Here is a 21,483-nt window from a genome sequence, read left to right on the forward strand (position 1 = left end):
GGAGCTGGCACCTGGGGCAGAGCAGCAGGCCAGGCCCCAGTGGGTCTCACTGTCTCTGGGCTTGATTCTCTGGACTGTGAAGTGGTCAGTGAAGCCTGGCCGGCCCTGCTCACAAGCTGTTAGGAGGAACATGTGAGTCAAGGGATGTAAAAGGACTCTGTCAGCCCTTGAGTGCTTCACCAATACTACTCATTGCCACAGCTGATTCAGTGTCCTGTTTGTGAAGATTAAGGCCACCTCTATTGGTTGATTGATAGGTCTTTGAGAGACTCAAAGGTTATGCCTGTGGTCTCCAGAGCCATACAGATGTGAGTTCAGACCTCAGCTCCACTCCCTCTCTGTGCCTCAGTTTCCTTGTCTGCCGCATGAGGACAATAACTGAAACTCATCAAGGGATTGTGTGAGGATCACATTCATGCCTGAGCACGTGAACCATGATCATACGTTAAGAACCCCTTGAGGGGGTTAGCAATTATTACTATTGATTGATTGATTGTCTTTCTTGTAGAGATGGGATCTTGATGTTGCCCAGGCTGTTTTCCAGCTCATAACCTCAAATGATCCTGCCAACTTCCCCTCCCAAAGTGCTAGGATTACAGACGTCGGCCACTGTGCCCAGCCCCAATGATGATTTTTTTGAGAAAAGAAAAGCGTTAATGTGGAAAGAATGAGAGAGAAAGAATAAAACTGAATACTGGGGATAAAAACTTGAAGAGTTTTAGGAGTGGTCATCTTGAAGTGCAGCTCAGTGTTCTTCGGCAGATGTGATGTGGGGAGGTGAGGATCTGTGAAGAGAGTTTGAACAGCAAATAGATAAGAGTGTGGAGACGGCCGCCCTGTGACATCGGGCAGGGGACCCCGTGGACATCAAGTGCTGCTGGTGCAGAGCGGGCACACAGCAAGGGCTGCCCTGGCTGGAATGGGAGCATCTTGGGCCTTATCCCCATCCCTGAGCAGGTGTCCAACAGTGTGGTCTGGGGGCTTTAACCTCCCTCTTGGGAGGCACCTGGCTGAGGAAGTGGTGCTGTGGGAAACAGGCTGGGCGTAGCAAGAACCTTGGGGTCTCTGCACTGCCAGTCAACCTGCCACAAAGGCCTGTGCAAGTACTGGAGTTTGTGAGTGACCATCTTGGTTGACTGATTCTTGATTGATTGATTATTGATTGGTTAATGCTCTCAACAATTCATTTTTATAGCACTTTTTGGGTGCTTACCTCCCTAAGGCTGTGTGACCCAGCTCCCTGTCACCTTCTTACCCATTTGCTGCCATTTTTCTTCTTGTCCCTTCAGTTTTCTTGACCCGATACAGAACGTGAGTGTTGACCCCTCCCTCTGCCTTCAGGCTCCTGCTCCACTTTCCTGGCATTACTTCCTGGTCCTCGGGTAATCTGATCGAATCCAGGTTTCCTACTGATTTCCCTTTCCTCTTGCTCTGCAGTGTAGATACATGAACGTTTTCTGTGTTCCCAGTCGTATCCAGTTCCAGACCAGTTTCTGTAGGTACCCAGGACATATTTATAGGCTTACAAAATGTTTCCGTTGTGGATGTTAATGAATACCTGTGGAATTAATGACGGAATAAAGGGTAGAAGTTTTTAGTGTGGTGAGTTTTAACTGGTGGTTAGCTTTGCATCTTTACAGACATCTGGTTTGTTGGAGGTGGTGAAGGTCCCCTCGGGTGAGCTTTTCCCCTGCCCCTCCCTGACAAGACTTATCTGAGGCTTGCCCCGTGGGTGGCTTTCACTGGTGAAGATTGGTAATGACACGTTTCCTGTAGGTTTCTTTTGTCAAGAGTGGGCACGCAGGGTGCTGCGGCTGTGGCCATGGTGAGATGAGTGTAATTTGAAGAGAGGCTTGTGGAGACCATCCAGGAAGACAGCTCAGCAGGGCTTCTGTTGCAAGGTTGAGGATTCTTGTCTTCAGGTGACATTGGCCAGGCTCCAGTAGGACCATAGAATTGGCACACCCCATGACATTGTGAAGGAAAAAGAGCCTGTGTAACTGTACCAGGCTAAATTGGTATAGAACACATGAACTATATATATTTTTTTCTTTTAGATAAAGTTTTGCTCTTGTTGCCCAGGCTGGAGTGCAGTGGTGTGGTCTTGGCTCACTACAACCTCAACCTCCCGGGTTCAAGTGATTCTCCTGCCTCAGCCTCCCGAGTAGCTGGGATTACAGGTGTGTGCCACCACGCCTGGCTAATTTTTGTATTACTAATAGAGACAGGGTTTCCCCATGTTGGCCAGGCTGGTCGCGAACTCCTGACCTCAGGTGATCCACCCGCCTGGGCCTCCCAAAGTGCTGAGATTACAGGCGTGAGCCACTGCTCCTGGCACACGTGAGCTAGATTTTTATTAGTGTATGTCTGTGTATCTTCACAGGAAATTTTTAGCCATTGCTCTTGTCAGCGTATTAGAAGGAGGACGGACCTTGCCCATTTCCTTCCATGCTGCCACATGTGTAGATGGGGCATTAGCAGGGTGGGGGATGCTGCTTACTGAGTTGGAGCGGGGCATAGTCACTAGGAGTGTAGATGGGGTAGAGGCAGGATGTGGGGACGCTGCTGCTCACTGAGTTGAGATAGGGTCCTGGTAGTCACTGCAAGTGTAGACGAGGTAGAGGCTGGATGTGAGGATGCTGCTCATGGAGTTGAGATGGGGTTCTGGCAGGCACTGCAAGTGTAGATGGGAGCCTATCAGAGTCTGGGATGGACTGCTGTACAGGAAGCTGTGGCCCTGGATAGTTGCACTGTATTTCTGCTCCTCGGTGCTGCAATTTTAACAATTTGTATGTTAGAGTAGTTAATCTCCAGGATCTTCTCTTTCTCAAAACACTACATAGAAATCTACATGGGAGATTCTGGGGAAATCATCTCCCAAAATAGATGATTTCATAGTGTCCTCTACTTATAATTAACATATGTCATATACATTTGCATTTCGAACCCTTTGTGTACATGCTACCTAGAGACAACAAGGTATGTGCCTTACATAGATTATGTAAGTAACCATGCATCACAGTGATGTGACATTTTGGTAGATGTATCCTTTCTTTGGCTTATTTCTGGGGAAGCAGCAGAGCATGGTGGAAGTGAGGTGGATGGTGAAGACAACCTGCCGGCATTTCTGCTCTGCCTCTTTCTGCTTAGAGTCATTGTGAGGAAGAGCAGGGTAAATACACATGAAACACAGAGAACACTGAGGAGCTCAAGAAAGTGTTCAGTGGTGTCACTAATGACAACGCTGATGTGATGGTGATGAGGGTGACAGCGGTGACACAATGATGATGTTGTAGCCGACGGTGATGGTGGTAACAACGATGATGGGGATGATGATGGCGCAGTGATGCTATGTCAGTGATGATGGTGTTGATGGGGTTGGTGATGACGGTATGATGGTGAAAATCCTGATGGCTGTGATCATGATCGTGATGGTGTAATTGATGGTGATGATGGTAACAATATGATGGTGATGGTGTGGTTGATGGTGACAGTGGCACTGGTGATTATGGTGACAGGGGTGATGGTGATGGTGATAATGTTGAGGAATGGTGACAGTGGTGGTGATGATGGTGATGACGGTGATGTGACTGGTGATGGTGTAGTCGATGGTGAGGGTAACAATGGCAGTGGTAATGGTTGTGACAAAGATGTTGATTGTGGTGATACTGATGTTGGTGATAGATGGAGAAGAGTTAGGGGCATATTCTGTGATGCAGGCCAGTATTTTTACCCTTCCTTTTCTGCTCATTCTTGGACCTTCAGGCCCCTGACTTTTCACATTTTAACCTCCTATTTAAATGCAAATTTCATATGTGGCTAAGTTGGAAGAAGATATTTCATGTTTTAAAAACTGTTATGTTGGCCGGGCGCGGTGGCTCAAGCCTGTAATCCCAGCACTTTGGGAGGCCGAGGCGGGTGGATCACGAGGTCGAGAGATCGAGACCATCCTGGTCAACATTGTGAAACCCCGTCTCTATTAATACAAAAAAATTAGCTGGGCACGGTGGCGCGTGCCTGTAATCCCAGCTACTCAGGAGGCTGAGGCAGGAGAATTGCCTGAACCCAGGAGGCGGAGGTTGCGGTGAGCCGAGATCGCGCCATTGCACTCCAGCCTGGGTAACAAGAGCGAAACTCCGACTCAAAAAAAAAAAAAAAAAAAAAAAAAAACTGTTATGTTAATATGTTAAGGGCCCTGCTATCTCTACTGTTGGAACTTGAAGTAAGGGAAGGAAAAGCTAGAAATGACATTGAACAATGGGCTTAAGTGTCCAGTTGTGGTTTTTCTTATACTGCTCAAAACCTTGCTGGTGTGCCCGTACCATCACTTAGGACTCTGAGGTAGCCTGTTCTCACTACATGTCACTGAATTCCCTTGGGTGGCCTAACATGGTTCAGTTGCCACTGATATCCCAAACTGGCTGTATTTCACAGAGGAGAGAGGAAGGCACTGGTAAGTGTGAGTCTTGGCATTCGGGTATCGAGTAGATTGAGCCCCAAGAGTTACAAGTTTTGTGGGACTTGGTCCCTGGAGGAAGGTAGATGCAGGGAGGATCCAGAGTCAGACCATGCAGAAATGCTCCCTTTGTGAGAGATGGTTTTCCTGGATCTAATGGTGGAATCAGTGAGACTAGCATGGAATGAATGGGATAGGATGGCACAGAATAAAGAAGCACCACACAAGAGAGACAGCTGCAGGGAAGAGCCCAAAGGAGATGAGAGTTGAGAAAGGAAGCAAGGAGAAAGCTGAGAAGGGAGACCAGAGGGAAAACGGGATGAAGGGAGTTTTGTAAGAAGATTTAGTAATGGGCTATTCCACTCAATTAACCCAGCATTATTAAGCACCTGCTGGGAGAGAAAGAAGAAAGTGTTGTGTCCTGTCTCCAAACCTTCATCTGCAATCACTTAGTGTACTGCTGACTGTGGTGAACTGAGAGACAGGTTGGTAGGTGTGTGTTTTTTAGCACTTGCTTTGAGCCGGGTGCAGTATTAGGATTCCAGAAGAACATGATAGTTATTTAAGACTAACAAGGCAACAGTGGGGTCATGGGGCCAAGGAGTGAATGTGGGCATTGGGCAGGCCCTGTCTGGTGGTCCCCCGCTGTGGGTCAGTCACTCCCCTCCTGCCTTGTGGAGCTTGTTACTGGGACACAGAGAGGCTGGCAAACTTGACAGTAGATGTGAGGAGAAGCACAGGGTGACTCACAGGCTTGTTGATAACTTGGTCAATATGTGGAGTGTTGTATAAAAGATTCTGACAACCCTGTAAGACAGTGGCCTGGATTCCCAAGGCTCGTGGAGACGTTGTGAAGAATAGCAGTTCCAAGACAACATATAAAAATGTTCGGCGTTTGCAAGCCAGACAGCTCTGGGCTATAACTGCTGCAACGGGAGCCAGGATTCTTAAACATGAGTCTGGAAACCTTGTCTGACAGGGGAACTGATGTGCAGTTTGCAGACCGTCAGCTGTGGAGCGGAGTGTTCAGGCAAAGCCACCAGAAGGGTCCTGCCACATACCTGCTCAGACGCCGGAGAGTAAGTGGGGCAGCAGAAGGGACAGGCTCCTCACAGGGAGATGCTCTTGGTGGAGCCTACTTGCATGGAATGTTACCGACTCTCTCACTTGAGATTTTTCAGCTTTTCAGTTTTGCAAGTTGTTGGATGAAAAGTGATGTCTCCTTTTTATTGTGTTTTTCATTCATCTGGTGATTGCATGAGGTTGAACATCTAAAAAGATACACAAAAGCTGCCTGTAGCATTTCTGTTTAATTAACAAAGTAGCCTTTCAAATCCTTTGCTCATTGCTTATTTTACAGTTAGATTATTTTAGGGCATGGCAAAGGTAGCTTATGCTTGTAATCCCAGCACTTTGGGAGGCTGAGGCGGGAGAATGGATTGAAGCCAGGAGTTAGGGACCAGCCTGGGCAATAAAGCAAGACCCCATCTCTGCAAAAAATTTAAAAATTGACCTGCACAGTGGCATGTGCCAGTGGTCCCAGCTACTCTAGAGACTGAGGCAGGAGGATTGCTTGAGCTTGGAAATTCGAGGCTGCAGTGAGCTATGATCATGCCACTATACTCCAGCCTGGGTGACAGAGTGAGACCTCATCTGTAAATAAATAAATAACTGAAATTTAAAAAATGTAAAAATCAAGTTTTTTAATTTCTTTGAATTCACTATATGATGTATGCTAAATCTGATCTGTGATATTGGGCAGAACTTTTGCCAATTTCTAATGACTTTCGTCCTCAGAACAGGTTAGTTTCTTATCTTTCTACTTTGCACATTGCAGACATTCTAGTCAGTTGCTTGTCTAAGTTTGTTTGTGGCCTGTTTGTCATGCAGAAGTTGTCATGTTTGGTTTGTTCAGATCTACCCATCTTTTCATTGAGTTCCCGTTCTTGCTCCTTGTTTTAGAACGCCTGCCCTTCTCCAAGACCACAAAGAAGTTCTCTGACATTTTATTCTAATATTCATTTCTGCTTTTCCGATTCCGAATTCAGTTCTGTGATTGATGCATCTAAAATTCATGTTATTTCTGCTATTATTATTATTTTCATGGGATAACCGGTTTTCCCAGTTTTATTGTCTGGCTCCTCCTTTCTGGTCTGCATTGCCCTGTCTCTCTCCAGTGTTGGTTCTCTCTTACGGATGAGGCCACCGCATGTGTCTGTCTTTCCCAAAGTTTACCACATACAATACAGAGTGCTGTGTATCTGTCAGCCTCACCTTTTATGAGAACTTTCCCATGTGAAATAGCTTGACATTATAATTTTTCAATAGCTATCTAATATTTTATTTGTAGAAGTATATATAATTTTATCTTTTTATTGCTTAGGTAAAATTTTTTTTTCATGGCAGAAAGGAATCTTGGCTATCACCCTGTTCTACTCCTAAGTACAAAAGGGGAAATGGGTGTCAGAGGGAACATGACTGGCACGGATACTTGGTGAGAGGATGCGGTGAGCATCGTCCTTTCAGCTCCTCCAGTCCGTGGACACCGGATCCTGGTCCTGGTGTAGCTGATGGTAGTTGTTTGCTTTAGTGGCCTCATGCATGTGGAGCCCCAGTTCTTGCACCAGGCAGAGTGCCTTTGCACACCAGCTCACTGGGTGTTCCAGTCCAGCTCTAGCAGGTGGGCTCTGCCCACGTAGAGCCAGGCTGGCAGCTGATGTCACTACTTAACCTGCTCTGCCACTCAGGGCAGGCAGCTTCCGCTCTGTGCTTCAGTTTGCTGTTCGTACAATGGAACAAGAATGTGCCTTTCTCTCTGGTCCCTGTGGGAACGGGTGGAACAAGCCATGTAAAGCATATGGAGCTGCGTGGGAGGCACCATGGCAGCCAGTCACGGGGCTGCACAGATGGAGCCTCTTTCAGCCAGCAGGGCATGGGTCTTCTCCTGCTGAGGGCAGGTGCGGTGGCTGGTGGGCTCCCTCAGTGCGCCTGGGCCCTGGTTCAGCAGCCCAAGTTCTCCAGGTTCCTCCTGTGGGTCCAGCTCTGTGCTCAGAGGGGCAGGGTCCAGAGGCAGGCATTTTCCTTCTCTTGCTTCATTCATAGGAGTGGGGAGGCCTTCGCCAGAAGCCCCTGGGAGAGTTCACTTACCTTTCTGTTGGTCAAAATTGGGTCCTCACCCCTTTCTGAGAGCCTCAGGCAAGGAGAATGAACGGGGTTGCCCTCGCACTGCGGGTCTCAGGCACTCACTGCCGGGCTGCTGGAAGACCCTAAAGGGTTCCTGTCAGTGTGATTTATATTCATCACGATTTACCCTATTAGATAAGGGGAACTAATGAATGTTTAAAATATTTAAGCCAGCTAAAGGCAACAGTAATGAACTCATTATATGTTAAAGTGAACATATGTTTAGTAAAAAATGACTGTACGTGTCAAATCAACAAAATGAGAGGAGGGGCATTCTTTTTGTGATGCTGTTATGCAGCCTTAATCAATAGGCTGACTCCTCCTGTGGACTCCTCCTGCATGCAGTCTTTCTGCATAATGCTTGGTTTGAAGTGTTGAAGACTATCTAGCCCCATAAACATACCTACTTGGAAAAGGAAGCATTTTAATAGGCTTTTCAGGCCATCGTGAATATTACATTTTGATTCTACACTAAAACTCAAGTGACAGTTGCTTAAAGTTCAGTTTCACCGTGGAATCTGAAACTGTATGGGTGGAGTTTTTCCTACTCTGTTTTATTAAAATCCACTGACCTGTCTTGCACTCTGAGTGCATCTTTTACCCAGTGTGGAACACCACACACTGGCCATTTGGAAATTATTGGTCCACTGACAATGATGCAGAACTTCTAAATGCTGACATGTTTGTTATACAGTCTCAGGAAAATCCCCACATTTGTTAATATGATCATTGATTTTAACAGAAATGTCCTGGGGTTGTTAGGCTCTGGTGATGGGTACAAGTCTTTTTTTTTTTTTTTTTTTTGAGACAGAATCTCACTCTGTCACCCAGGCTGGAGTGCAGTGGCATGATCTTGGCTCACTGCAATCTCTGCCTTTTGGGTTCAGGCAATTCTTGTGCCTCAGTCTCCTGAGTCGCTGGGATTACAGACATGCACCACTATGCCCAGCTAATTTTTTGAATTTTTAATGGTGATGGGATTTCACCATGTTGGCCAGGCTGGTCTCAAACTCCCGACCTCCAGTGATCTGCCCGCCTCAGCCTCCTAAAGTGTTGGTATTACAGGTGTGAGCCACCATGCCAGGCCTGGGTACAAGTCTTCTAAAATTCTTATTTTCACTTGAAATCTCAAATTTTGACATTGGTTTATGACTACAGACTCATTAAATTTTTGAGAAAATGACAGGCACTTGAGTCTGAATAACTACATTTTGTCTGCTAGGAGTTCTTGCAAATAAAAATGATCTTCCCTGAGAAGGCGGCTGCTTAGCTGCCAGCTCAAACAGGTGGTATTCCAAAAAGGAGGCAAGTCTGTGTGGCTGAGGGTCAAAGTGAATACATACATTTTGTCTTTTGGGCCTGTGTGCTTTGGAGATGAATTTTGGTGAGAAGTTCCTCGGCTGTTTTGGAGTCTCCCTTGTGGCCAGCACCTTCACAGCCCGGAGTCCCTCATTACCTCATCAGGTAATGAGGTCTCCACAGCACATGGGCCTGCTGGCTATGGGCTTCTGAAAGCAGACCTGGAACAGGTCAGGATTGGCACACGGTTGCTCAGCACATGAATCTTCAGTCTCATCATAAACCCCAGTATCACATTGATAAAACAGGCAAAGACAGGTAGCTTCTTTCCGGGGTCTGGTGGAAATTTGGTAATGCCCATGCAGTTCAAGCTTTTAGGCGTTGAGTGCGTCAGCTGCTTGTCACTCCTGTTAGTGCTGCTATTGTGAGACCTCGGTCATGTACAACAGAGACGCCGTCCCTTGAGCTTGCAGCCCATCAGGAGAGGTGGACACAGGGAGATCACCATGATATGACAAGCTATGATGATCCGCCGTGATGACCCATCCTGATGGGTCAGTGGCACAGAAGGGTGTGGAGAATTCAGGCACAGAGGCAGCTGAGCCGGGCCCAGGAGGTGGGTGCAGGATGGTGTGAATGAGGAGCTGGGGTTGGCATGGGCAGGGTTAGGGCAGGCAGGGGGCCATTTTCTGTGGGTGGCAGGATAGGAAGCTGAGCCTGGGCACTGTCTGATTCTTTTTTTTTTTTTGTAATATGTCAGAAAGGCAGGGAGAGTACAACTGGCTGAAAACGCTGAACTTGATGCACAGACAGGCTGGAGTCCTACCTTCACAGACCATGGCTGCCCGCTTGGCTGAGTCACTCTTACAGTTTCTCCCTGAGAGGTGCTTATGAGGAGCAAGTGCAGTAACATGCAGGGAAGTATCTCATACACCGCCTGGTGCAGTGCTGACCACAGCTGGACCACGGACAGGTGGACAGTGGACTTGCTACTCTGAGGATCACCCATGCTGCTGGCAGTCGAGTGTAAAGTCCTAGTGCAAACATTTGTAAAACTCTGAGGGTTACTTGCCTACATACCAGAAACAATGGCTCTGCCTCTCAGGATTGTAGTCTTGGCTCATGGGCAATTGATATGATTTCACTATGGTTATTGAATATAATGATTTTTCTCTACAGTGCCGAAAGCTGTCTGGTGGCCAAGGAGGATATATCATACCAGTGCTGCCCTTGCACTGACCAGGGCCCTTTTTTGTGTTTAGTTGGCACGTTATATTCCTGTTGCATGACAAATGACCCCCAAAGTTAGTGCCTTAGTGTAACAGTAAGCATTTGTTTTCTCTCACTGTGTCACTAGATCAGGAATTTGGGACATAGGTGACTGGGCAGTTCTGGCTCAGGGTCTCTGGAGAGGCTGCAACATCTGAAGGCTTGGCTGGGGTTGGAGACCAGCTTCTGAGGTGGCACACTCCTGGCTGTTGGTGGGAAGCCTCAGTTCCTCTCCACGGGGTCCTCTCCACAGGGCTGCTTGAGTGTCCTCACAACATGGCGTCTGGCTGTCCTCAGAATGAGTGATCCTGGAGACCAGGGCAGAAGCATGATGCCTTATGGCCACAAAAGTCACACACTGTCCCTTCTGCCAAGTTGTATTGTCACACAGCCCAGCTAATTCACTGTGGGAGGGGGCTGCACACAGGCATGGTCCTGTGACATGCTGCTAGCCATGTGTGGGCAGAATTCTTCCCCTGACTCTCTCTTAGCCAGAAGCCAAAGGCCTGCCCACCACCCTTTTCCTTATCTCAGTTTTTCTTGCTGGCCTCTGCTGGGGATGGTGTCTGTCTGGACTTAATCCTGTGTGGAAGCCCCTTGTTTCCCAATGGCGAGTCTCTCTTGATTTGAAAATCATTGATCATCTTTGTGTGTTTTGCCCATTAGATGGTGTAGGATAAATACATGTTTTTGTGAATAATCTCACAAACCTCAGAGCTATAGAAAGACAGTTCAGCAATTCAAAGAATAGATCATACATAGATTAACAACGTAACTGTAACTGGAGTTCGAATAACAGCCAGGAAGTGGGCAAGTGACCTTATCTGTTTTATCCTCATTCAACCCTACACAAACGTTTTTGACTTTGGTAGGTCATAGAAAACAGAGTGCAGGATGGGGAGTGAGACATTGGTTGAATTCACAGGGCCTTGACACGCAGAGCCGGGATGTGCAGTCCCTCTCCCTGACTTCTGAGGCCTTGGTCTCTGGTCCCACACACTTGTGCATGTGGACGTTGCTTTCCAGTTTCAAAGCAGGGTGCCTCGAAGGATTCCTTTTGACCCATGATAGCTCTGTGGGAGGAAACAAGAGACCCAGCTAGAGGGGCAGAGCCTGGATTGGCATCCCCAGTCACTGTTCCCCCAATCCAGGTCTCTTTCCTCCTCCCACAGCTGTCCTTGTGGGCTGGCAAACATGAGGGAAAAGGGGGAATGTTCTGGACCTTTCCTTGGAGCTGGCACAGGAGACCATGCTGGGACTGTTCGGTGCTGTGGCTTCATTTCTTTCTCCCTGTCCTGCAAGGCCTGCCTGCAGCATGCTGGTGGTGGTGGGGAGGTTTATGCCTCCTCATCACAGCTGCAGCCTCTGGGCGAGAGGGCCTGTGAAATCCGCATTGGTTCCAGCTCTGCGTGGCATTGTTAGGGCCCCCGAAGGGACACAGGACTCATCCATTCACACAATGGCCCCTGTGGAAGGATTCTCCTGTAGGAATTTAGACATGAATTTATTCTGACAGTCAATTCTCAGGTTGGCCGGAAGTGGAAGCAGTTCCGAAATCAGATGCACGACTTTCTCACAAAAGGCTCCAATCCTGTCTTTCATGGGTACTTTAAATTCTGATTCTTAAGGGGCATTTTCCAGTTTCTTTACTCTTTTTAGGGATCAGCTGTAATTTCTGGGCACACAGGAATGCTTTCTGCTGCTGAAGTTCACTATTCTTCTTTAGGAATCCAGTTTGGCTGGATGCACATACCGCTTGAAAAACCAATCTGCTCATGACCCTGCTCCCGAGACATTCCCACCTGAGATATTCCCACCCGAGACATTCCCACCTGAGACATTCCCACCTGAGCTGTCCGAGCTGTTGCTAACAGGCAGCAGTTGTAACTCAGCTCTTGCACACCACGTCCTCACTGCCTTCTGTCCACACTGCCATGCGTCATAAGTAACAACCTCCCTCGTGCCAGAGAGAGGCCACCTGTGGGATCTTCAAGCCAGAGACTATGAAGGATTGAGAGGGTTTGGAAATGTAAGAATCCTTGCAAGAGAGACTGCTCCACACACATTCTTTCTCTCTCTCTTTTTTTTTTCCAGCCTGCAAGTTTTCCTGCCACAAGAAATGTGAAGCCAAGGTAAGCATTCCGTTGCCTTCCCGTGGGACTCTTTATAGCTGAGTTGGCCTTCATTGAATGATATGTGTTTGCGGGGGGAGGTGCCGCTTTGGAGTTCGGCCACGTAAAGAAAACTCTTGAGGAAAGCCGGGGCTGGTAGCTGCTTTTCGATACGGTGTATACTTTTCATCTCAAGAATAAATCAAAGAGCTTTGAAATCCGTGGTTTCAGTTATAGAAAATAATTCTTAAGAATTTGATTTCAGATAAGAATTCAATAATTTGTCCCCTGGCTACATCAACAGCTCTTTTTCAGTGGTACCGGTCCCTGGTTTCTCACTGCCTTGTCTTACTGCCTCTCAGGGCGGAGATGCAGGAGTGGGGAGGTCCAGGGCATTCCCCTGGCCTTGAGACTTTTCCGGCCTCATTTTGGAAATGCTTGTGTGTAGATGGATTGGGGTTTTCAGGTACCGGGGAAACCTGGGAACCCTGGAGTAAGGTTTAGTGATGCTGAGTTTTTTTTTTTTTTTTAATTGAACTTTAGGTTCTGGGGTACATGTGCTGATCATGCAGGATTGTTGCATAGGTACATAGTTGGCAAGGTGGTTTACATCCTCCATCCCCCCGTCACCTGTAACTGGCATTTCTCTCCCCATGTTATCCCTCCCAGCCTCTCTGATGCTGAGTTTGTGAGTCCCTGGAGAGGTTAAATACCCTGATGGCCTCCATGACCGAAGGAGGCTTGGCTATGTCCTTTTAGGTTTATGGTTTCAGTGAGTGGGAAAGTGAGGTGGCCTGGAAGTGCCATGTGGGAAGTGACAGACACCCCAAGGAAGAAGCACATGGTTTTCTACCTTGTCTTGGTGCCTGCACCTTCAGATCTCCTGGGGATGGTGGCTGTACCCACGGAATCCCCAGGCGTGATTTGGGTCTGCAGTCGGGGCTGCAGTGTTTTGCCCCGTCTACTGTTTGGCCTTGCCTATGGGAGCTCTGTAGGTGTTCTGACAGGTTGTCCGCATGGCTGTAGGTCCAGGGAGGAGGAGTTTTAGAGTCGTGGGATTTTGCTACTGTTACAGACCTCATGGGTCAGCGTCTTGATCATTTCCAGCCCTGCCTTGGGCTCCGCTGTGCTGGAAGCGGACTTCATGTTGCCATGAGCTCACTGCACGTGAGTGTTTTCCATGTGAGGACTAGGGGGGCTGGTTTCCTCGACTCTCCCCATCTCAGGGATATACAAACACACACGTGCATAAATATACACGCATGCATACACAGAAACACACACACATGCATATGTGTGCACACAAATACATGCTAATGCACACACACACACACACACACAAACACACACACCCAAAGTTGAAGAACTAGACTAGTACAGTTCTATTTCTTTTTTCCCAAGAGCCTTTTCTTTATAAAGTCTTCATTATGGAGAATGTTGAGCACGTGCAGGAGCAGAGAGGCGGGCACGGGGGCCCTGCTGCCCCCTTCCTCAACTCCAGACCAGCGGCCTCTGTGACCTGGCCACACCTCTTTGCTGGCTGCCTCTGCCAGATGTCACGCGGGGTGCACTTCTCCGGCCTCCTGAAGCCGGAGCATTTCTGCTCTTGCTTCCTGGCCTGCTCTGGAGAGGGCTTCCCCTTTTCCAGAGGAGGTAGGCGTTTCTTGTTCACACACTCCTAGGCGTAGCTGATTTCCGACTGTGTATTTGAGGTTTTTTTGTGCACAGATAGGCTCCTTTCCTGAGGTGCTGTGCCCCTTTAGTGGCATGGGAACGGTGCTCCTGAACGCCGTGGTGAGTGGGGAAGATGACCCCTCTGGGGGAGTATTTCAGACCTGGAGCGGTTCCCCCTCCCCGAGGAGGACTGGAATGTGTCCCTCACCCCTGTTGTGTGGTGGCTGTTGTCCGCATGGCTTGCACCTTGTGTGGGCTCCGGGGTAGGAGTAGGAGGTGGGCTGCTTGTCTTGACTGTGTTGTGGGCCCAGCCACTTTTGAGCCGTAGCTGCAGAGATGAGCCTGCTGTTGTTCCTTCCATGTCTTAAATGGGGCCTGTCGCTGGCTGCTCAAGGGATTGAATTCTTTGGTTTGAAGTGTATTCCAAAAGCCTTACGTATCACTGAATATGGAATTTCTAACAGCAGCAATTGGCAGTTTGCTGAGGGATGGATAAGCTCTTATTCCTATCAGATCACCGTGCAGAGAAATATATCCATGTTCATTTTTTTTTTTTTGATAATTCAGCTTTGAACCGCAGGAGAGAAAGCCTCTGGCAATAACAAAGCACCTTCTCATTCCAAAAATCATGCTGGCGTTGTTGGGGATATGAGGGCCACAGCTCCTCAGCAGCTCCTGCAGGGTACGCGGCCAGGGGAGCGGCTCGGTCTTCCAGGAACTGAATGTGGCTGTGGCTTCTCCCACGTTATTGCACTCGGGTTTTGAGTCTTTGATTACCGTGTTTACATATATTGCCCAATGGGCTCCTTAGACACTGTGCTCAGATTGCTCGGGAGAGTTCGAAGCCTTGGTTCAGCACATAGGGTTGGGTCTCACGCCAGACCTGAGACTGGGTGATAGCGTGTGCTGTGTTAAACCCTCCGACGGTGCTCCCCTCTGTGTGGGAGCACTTGTTCCCGTGTCCACAGGCTCTGCACATGCCCTGGAGCATGTGGCTGGTGTGTGTGTGGTGCTAAAGGTCACAGCTGTTGATCTGCTTCTGTCAGTGACATGGTTACAGGCTCCTCTGGTCCAGGCCCTCGGAGCTCCTTCTGTGGCACTGAAGATGTAAACCATCCTGCAGAAATGGGGACTGAGATAGCAGCTGGGGGCTCGGGCAGGGAGGCAGAGCCATCGTTGGGACGTTTTGAGAAACTCCAAAGGAGTGCTGTTACTCTCTTCCTGAGCCGTTAGACAGTATGTCCTCTCAGGCCAGGCCATGAAGCTCAGTGGGTGGATGGAGGTAGAGACCTGGGCTTGGATCCCAGCAGGGCTTTTGCTCTCCTGAAGCCTTTCTAGTCCCCCTTGCTATGGTCGTGATGTTTATGTCTCCCCCAAATTCCCGTGTTGAAACCTGACCCCCAAGGTGATGGTAGTTGGGAGTAGGAGCCCTTGGGGAGGTGATCAGGTAATGAGGTGGATACCCATAAACGGGATTAGTGCCTTTATGAAAGGGACCCCAGAGAGATCCCTTATGCCTTCTGCCATGTGCATACATGGTAAGAAGGCACCCTCTATGAACCCTGAAAAGGGCCCACACCAGACACTGAATCTGCTGGTGCCTTGATCTTGGTTCTAGAATTCCCAGCTCTAGAACCATGAGAAATGCATTTCTATTGTTTATAACCTTGCCGGTATTTTGTTATAGCAGCCTACGTGGACTTAGATAGGCCCTGAGCCTTACTTTCTTCCTGCATAAAAAACGTGGATAATAGTTTTCTTTCTTTTTGTTCTTGTTACCCAGGCTGGAGTGCAATGGTGCGATCTTGGCTCACTGCAACCTCTGCCTCCCAGGTTCAAGCGATTCTCCTGCCTCAGCCTCCCGAGTAGCTGGCATTACAGGCATGTGCCACCATGCCTGGCTAATTTTTTATTTTTGGTAGAGACGGGATTTCTCTATGTTGATCAGGCTGGTCTCGAACTCCCGACCTCAGATGATCTGTCCGCCTCAGCCTCCCAAAGTGCTGGGATTACAGGCATGAGCCACCAAGCCCAGCCAATAGTTTTCCATAATAAACAGAAAAATGACTTTCTTTTAGCTGTTGGTAATGATAATACTTATTATATAAGTTTTAGGGAAGTCAAACAATTTATGTACAGTCACTTGAAAGTTTGGGATTTCAAATATTTTGCTTCCTGGAATGTTGTGCTTATTCATTTGAGCCACATGAGCTGTGTGGGATTCATGACTTGCTTCTTTCCCGGCTATCACTTGACTTAATGGCAAGAGTGAAAAAGGAAGTAGGAGAAATGCAGCTGTTTTAGGAAAGCAGATGTGGGTGAGGGGAGAAGGGGGAGGAAAGGGTGGCAGGTAGGGTCCCCCTAAAGGAAATGAAGGGGAGGTTCTGTGGAGCTTGGGCGAGCAGGTGGAGGCGTGGTAATACCATCCCTGAAACCTGCAAACGTTGCATCTGGTGAGATGCCCCTTCTACCTCTGCCCACTTGCAGGCGTGTCTGCTCCTTAAGAGTTGCACTTTGTGTAGGGTATCGAGTGTCATCTTGAATCACCAGAGGTGGAATGGACCTTCAGATAATGTTCTTGTAAACTTAAGACCCCACATAGGGAACACACACGAGAGTTAGCAAGGGAAACATGCATGGGAGTAATGTTGAGGAGACGCCCTGCAGGGGGTCCCAATGCGCAGTGCCTCCTTTAATCCAGGAAAAACACAGAACCTCCTGCCATCTGGGCTCCCATGCTCTCAGACGCCCTGGCTCATTCATCAGCTTTCACAGCCTGGCTGCGAAGATCCGGCTCGCCGTTCCTGTCTCTGGGCACATCTCAGTTCGCACCGTTCTTGGATATAAAGTACAGGAGTGCTGGTGCTGTCTGCCCTTCTTGAGTCTGTAGAAGGGGAATGCAGCAAAAGGAGCGAGGTCCCAGGCTCTCTCCAGCCTCTTGGCTCCTGCAGATGGCCTCTTCTTCCCCTGTCCTGGTGCTCCATCTGGGCAGGCGCCAAGCCAGGAGCCTTCTCTCACTCTCCAGCTTGCCGCTTGAGGGAGAGACCTGTGTGACAGGCTTGCTGCTCTTTTTAAGCCGAGATTACAGGAGGTCCCGGGGAAGTCATTGGAACCCACCGCTGCTCTCATCTTCTGCTACCCTGGGGGCCTTTGCTAGCCTCTCCTGGTGTCTCCTGTCGGGGATCCCCATGTCCTGGCTGCAGTTGATGTGGGAACCCTGTCACTTCCATCAGACAGGCCTAGGGTAAAGACTTGGTCCTCTGCCATGGTAAACACGGGACCTAAAGTTTATGACTTCTTCAGAAACTGTCTCTAGACATTCATGCTGGGTATCTACAGACGCTCAGTGGCCTGACTAATAAGTGCTAACCATTAACTTCCATCTGGCAGTTAACCTTCATTTCAGACCACTTCTCTTCTCTGCGTAAGAGCCGCTGCTGCCATGCAGTGGGATACAGGCCTGCTGGGTCCCAGGGACTGACCCGTACAGCTCCCTCTCCCCATTGTCTGATGAAAAACCTTGAGACCCGGGGATGTGAAATAACTTACCTATTGTCTTATAGGTTCTGAGGTCCAGAATTCCTTGGTGTTGTATTTCAAACTCTGATGTTTGCTGTTCCCCGTGTTCTTTTTGGTGCTTTCCCATCTTCACTTATCGGAAATGGAGCTGAGGTTTGCATGGGTGACTCTAGCTCACCTTGCTCGTATGCCTACGGAACCTACTGTGCCTCTTGGGAACTCCAGCTCCAGGACCAGCTTCTCTAAAACATGGGTTAAGCATCTCTCTCGCTTGGCTTGGGGTTCACTTCTCCTGGGCTGTGTCTCCGTTTCTCTCTCATGAAGGATGCCTGAGAATTCCCTGACTCCCTCATGGCTCAGGTCTCTTCTTCCCCCTGCAGGCTCTGCTCATCCTTCGTTTGTGGCATCTTGTCTGAGACTCCCAGCCCTCCCAAGAGACGCTGAGCAGGGGCAGTATCTCTCCCCAATTCACACAGCTCTGTGCAACCCTGCAGGAACCTCAGCTGTCACAGCTGTGTGCTTCTGTGTTGGACCTCCTCACCCATACACAAGGAGGGAGGCTGTGGGAGATGCGGCTTTGCTGACCGTGAGCTCTCGGTTACTGCATTCTCTGGGCCTGTCTCATCTCCCTGTCCAGACCTTACCCTGTCTGTGGCCCCAGAGCTTCCACTCCCCAGTGTCCCACCAGCCAGCTGCGCTCGGCTCAGGGCAGGGGCCTGTCTTTCCTGCCAGCAGGATGGCCTTGGAGGCAGGGCCTGGAGGTTGAAAACTCGTCCCCGCCTTCAGCAGGGTTGGTGCTCTCTGGGCTCTTGGTGAAGGGACTGAATCTGGTGAAGCTCATTGCCACAGCATTTAAGGTTGGGGTGTCTGCTTTGACTTCCCAAAAGGTGTAAGTGGTGGGCTCTTTTCATATGGTCTTTTGCTAGGAACGAATGATCTGAATTTGTTAGTAAAAAAGACTAATAAATTTTTATTTATTTATTTATTTATTTATTTACTTATTTATTTTTAGACAGTGTCTCCCTCTGTCACTCAGGCTGGAATACAGTGGTGCGATCTTGGCTCACTGCAACTTCCACCTCCCGCGTTCAAGTGATTTTCCTGCCTCAGCCTCCCAAGTAGCTGGGATTATAGGCATGTGACACCACACCTGGCTAATTTTTTATTTTTATTTTTATTTTTAGTAGAGACGGGGCTTCACCATGTTGGCCAGGCTGGTCTCGACCTCCTGACCTCAGGTTATCCACCTGCCTCGGTCTCCCAGAGTGCTGGGATTACAGGTGTGAGCAACTGAGCCTAGCCAGGACCAATACATTTTTCATAACCAAAAGGAAAATCCCTGGCCCTGTGTATAAAAGCTCTTTTGTTGTTTGTGGGTTTATCTCTTTCCTGCCCCTATTTGTACCCTCTACGATAGCTTCAGGCCGAATGGTTACTCCCACTCAACTCAGCTTCTTCATCGGAGCATGGGATTTTTAGGGGTGTCGTGAGATACATCTCTCCATGTCCAGCCTGCACGGAAGGAATGCCCCTCAGCCAGCACTGTTGAGGGATCTGCAGGACCCTGCCGATAGCTTTAGATGTGCTCTGTGTTTACTCATCACACTTCTCCCTGAGGAGGCTTGTTCTGCTCCCTCTTTCAGGTGACAGGGCTGGGACTGAGCAGTTGCACCTCTTGCCCAAGCCTGCGGTGGCCCTGCCCCAGCTCATGCCGCCAGCACGGGCTCTGCCTCTCTCTGCCGTCTCAGTAAATGTTTACATGGGCGTCCCTCCTCCTCCCTCCTCACCTCTTGCTCTAAGGGTGGAGGCAGTTAATTTTTAAGCCGGCCAGTTCACTAGACATTTCCTGAGTGTAGCTTTCAGCTATGCACAGAGCTGGGCCCAGATGGAGCATGCTGTCTGCAGGGAGCTTCTGCCTGCAGCCCCACAGGACCAAGTGGGAGTCCAATTCTGCCAGATGATTGCAGGTTTCCACCTATGTTTGCCAAGTGTGTGTGTGTGTGTGTGTGTGTGTATGTGTGTTTTAATGTTTAATAGCTTTTAAAATTGTTTTTAAAACTAGTAGACATTATTTTTACAGCAGTTTCAGGTTTGCTGCAAAATTGAGGGTAAAGAACAGAGGGCTCACACACACGTGCTTACACATACACACGCACACATATTCAGGCACAGAGACATAGACTCTCTCCTGCTGTCAGCATTACCGCACCAGAACAGCACGCTTATTAGAATTGATGAGCCAGTACTGATGAGTCCACAGTCTACATTAGGGCTCACTCTGGGTGTTGTACATTTCATGGGTTTGGACAGGTGCATCATAACTTGGATCCACCATGACAGTATCGTGCAGAGTAGTTTCGCTGCCCTGGAAATCCTGTGTGCTGCGCTTCTTTCTCCTGCCCCCCCGGCAGCCGCTGATCTTTTCACTGTCTTCACAGTGTTGCCTTTTCCGGAATGTCATAGGGTTGGAATCATACATATGTAGCCTTTTCAGATAGGCTTCCTTCACTTGGTAATATGCATTTAAATTTCTTCCCTGTCCTTTCTTGGCATGGTAGCTCATTTCTTTTCCATTAAATAAGACTCCGTTGTGTACATGTGCCAATTTACCCTCCATTCACCTACTGAAGGTGGGTGCTGATCGGTGGCTTCCATGTCTTTCTTCTTTTTTGCTAGTCGTCACTATCAGAAGAACCATGAAACATCCTTAAATTCTGCTCTTTTTGAGGACACTTATTCCTTTTCCTGTAAGATCCCTTTTCTGGTAGGCTGTCTTCACCAATCTTTTTTGACTCATTTTAATTAGAAAGTCACATTACATATAACACCTTAATAGAGGCATGTTTATACCTGTGTCTCTTTTTCTACTGGGAACTATTATTCCTGACTCCCAGAGCCTGGAGAGTGGCCCCACTGTGTGAATCCTGTCAGCCAAAGCCACAGCATGGGCTCTAGGCTCATTCTCTAAGTCTGCAAGCCACATGTGGCTTTTCATGTCTGCACAGTTATACTTTGCACAAAAGAATTAAGGTTTCTAGGCTGGACGTGGTGGCTTATGCCTGTAATCCCAGCACTTTGGGAGGCCGAGGTGGGTGGATCACCTGAGTTCAGGAGTTTGAGACCAACCTGACCAATATGGTGAAACCCCATCTCTACTAAAAATACAAAAATCAGCTAGGTGTAGTGGCATGCACCTGTAGTCCCAGCTACTTGGGAGGCTGAGGCAGAATTGCTTGAACCTGGGAGGCTGAGGTTGCAGTGAGCTGAGATCGTGTCACTGCATTCCAACCTGGATGACAGAGCGAGACTCCCTCTCAAAAAAAAAAAAAGAATTAAGGTTTCTAAACCCGAAAAAATCTGAGCCCCAATCAGGGACATTGATTGGACTTCTGGGTCTTTCTTGGACTTGAAGGTGGCCAGCAGGGACTAAGTCACTGTAAATAAGGAAGCGCGTCAGCCGGGTGACAGCAGCCAGCAGCTTGGGGCCTTGCTCTGTGGGACTCTGCTCCTTGCACTGTCTTGGTGTCGGCAGGGCTTTATGGTGACCCTCCTGGCATTCCACAGGCTGAGAAGTCACTGGGTTCACCGTTTTACTCCAGAGGAAATGGGCTGGTAATGACCTTTGACCAGGCTGACGGGACCACGTTGGCTGTCTGGTTATGAGTGTAGTTCTCATTGTGCGATGCCAGGTTTGTTTTTTAGTGTGGTGTAAGTGTAAGCTATATTTGTGTAGGAAGTCCTAGCCCTGCCCCCAAAAGAGGCCCAAAGAGAATTATAATCTTTTGAAACAACACACTTGTTTTAAATAAATAATATAATTTAAGAATCTATCCTGTGTTTTCTCTGAGTCATCAGTTTTCATTCCACATTGTGTTCTAACAGATAAAACTACACATACCTGGAATGAATCTGCTCCTGTTTGCCACATCGTTTACCTGCGAGGCTGGTAACCTAATTAGCAGCTTTGCAGCC

General features: G+C 48.5%; 1 protein-coding gene across 4 annotated transcripts in view; it reads left to right on the forward strand.

Moving 5' to 3' along the window:
* Positions 1–21,483, forward strand: part of TNS3 (tensin 3) — a 319,311-nt gene that overhangs the window by 69,842 nt on the left and 227,986 nt on the right. For all 4 annotated transcript variants that reach the window (XM_064366692.1, XM_064366695.1, XM_064366694.1 and 1 more), the window contains one exon: positions 12,302–12,339. In XM_064366692.1, the coding sequence (XP_064222762.1) occupies positions 12,302–12,339 (38 nt within the window). The remainder of the gene's footprint in view (positions 1–12,301; positions 12,340–21,483) is intronic.

Source organism: Aotus nancymaae, unplaced genomic scaffold (assembly GCF_030222135.1).
Source record: "Aotus nancymaae isolate 86718 unplaced genomic scaffold, 86718_ANA_hifiasm-v0.15.2.pri h1tg000065l, whole genome shotgun sequence".
Classification (NCBI taxonomy): domain Eukaryota; kingdom Metazoa; phylum Chordata; class Mammalia; order Primates; family Aotidae; genus Aotus; species Aotus nancymaae.